At 43.2% G+C, this 1624-nt stretch overlaps 1 protein-coding gene across 1 annotated transcript in view; it reads right to left on the bottom strand.

Moving 5' to 3' along the window:
• LOC143016916 (uncharacterized) overlaps window positions 1–1330 on the bottom strand; it is a 9321-nt gene extending 7991 nt beyond the window's left edge. The window contains exons 1-3 of the mRNA XM_076171489.1: window positions 1238–1330; window positions 751–1036; window positions 30–167 (exon numbers count right to left, since the gene is read on the bottom strand). Coding sequence (XP_076027604.1) covers window positions 30–167; window positions 751–1036; window positions 1238–1304 — 491 coding nt within the window. The 5' untranslated portion in view covers window positions 1305–1330. The remainder of the gene's footprint in view (window positions 1–29; window positions 168–750; window positions 1037–1237) is intronic.
• Between the last annotated feature and the right edge of the window lie 294 nt (window positions 1331–1624).

Genomic DNA, 1624 nt, shown 5'->3' with positions numbered 1-1624 from the left:
GAAGCACAGCAAAGTCAGAAGAAATCTACTCAAGGGAATACAAGATTTTAAGTAAAAGGATCTCGGCTGAGCCTTTTAGCATCACACTTACGTATTGTCCCTCAAAGTGTCCATTTGATTGCAGGGTGAAAGTCGCACCTGCACCGAGAGAGGTGATTGTACCCACCCTAAAGATACAGAGAGAGGGAGAGGGAGAGAGGAAGGGAGATTGGTTGTTGTTTTCCTGGAAGTGGTGATGGGTATCAAGAGTTGATTGCAAAGTAAAACAGAGTTGAAGAAATGGTGATGTTGTTTTGTTTGGTTTCATTTCACTATGAACATGAAACCTGTTCAAAGCAAACGAGTGGGAAACAACAGACGTTAGGATTGAGTTTCTCTGTGTTTCTTTATGTTCATTTGACATCTTGGGTAGAGTGAAGGAGAGAGCAGCTGGGCGTAAAGGCTGCTCTCGTCTTAAAGGTACAGGGGCGCACACAGAAGGGGTTTGGTCCCCATAGTAGAAGCTGATTATCATTCTGTGCTGGAATGGTTTAGTCGGCTTGGCTTTTGTCAACATTGCTTCACCAATAAGATTCATTTGTTGGTGTAGTGTAATGATTTGAATGTTGAAGGAAATTACTGCAGAAACATTTTGTGATTGCAAAAAACATGAAATCCGCAGGAGACTGATAAACTCAAACTACACTGTAAACAGAAAACCTGACAACCTGTTTCAGCTTTTCAGAGAGAGCCATCAAAGCGTTTCCTTACACAGTGTTTTCTCCTCCAGTGACGATGGGAGAGTTTCCTACGTGGATCTCTGCCCCGTCCATCCTCTCTGGACAGCAGTCTCCTCTGTTGGTGATGGAGATGAAGACGATTCGGTAAATGTCCAGCAGGTCCACTCTCCACCAGGGGTTGGTCTGTTCTGCGGTGTGTGTGCAGGATCCAGCCCCAAAATCAGGATTCCGGTTTCCGTCGATGCCATTGGAGGCAGCGGAGAAAGGACTGGCTGACCGGACAGATTGGGTTGCTTTCCCACGCGAGGCCACGTTTTCTGTGAAATATTCAAACATTGGAAATAGTTCAATCAGAAGAGGCTGATCAAATAAACGTCTTCATCAAACACGCTGATGTTATAAACATTTGAAAGCCTGTATGCTTGACAAGTAACACTTTCTTTCCATCCTAGAAATTCTGTAGCTGCAAGCATTGAGTACTGAATCAAGCCTTCATCACTTTCCCAACTCATACTTACTGTAAGTGTAAGCCGAGCACGACCCCTGGAGGAGGAGCAGCACAACCAACGCCACATAGTCCTTCATTGTTCTGGTGGAGACAATCAGGGGAACCGTTAATAAATCTATCTATCTATCATGTCAGCATTATTACTGTGTGCAATGTATCCAAGAACAAGAAGAAGAAGAAGAAAAATTTAAAAAAAAAAGGCAACAGAATGGATAATGGATAATGACAAATAGCTAAAGTTACACAAAGATCACTCAGGTCAGCTGTGGTATTACAAAATGTGTTTCCAGGTCACAAAATATTCTAGAACATTTGGTGAGGACACAGGATGCACAGGTGTGTGATGGTTATGGTGGTGAATCAATGCCATCGGGAAAATGAAACTCAGGCTGTTTTT

Source organism: Genypterus blacodes, unplaced genomic scaffold, assembly GCF_046128005.1.
Source record: "Genypterus blacodes isolate CSIRO-AG114 ecotype Tasmania unplaced genomic scaffold, CSIRO-AGI_Gbla_v1 ptg000254l_1, whole genome shotgun sequence".
Taxonomy (NCBI): domain Eukaryota; kingdom Metazoa; phylum Chordata; class Actinopteri; order Ophidiiformes; family Ophidiidae; genus Genypterus; species Genypterus blacodes.
This window is presented reverse-complemented; position numbering and strand designations above follow the sequence as displayed.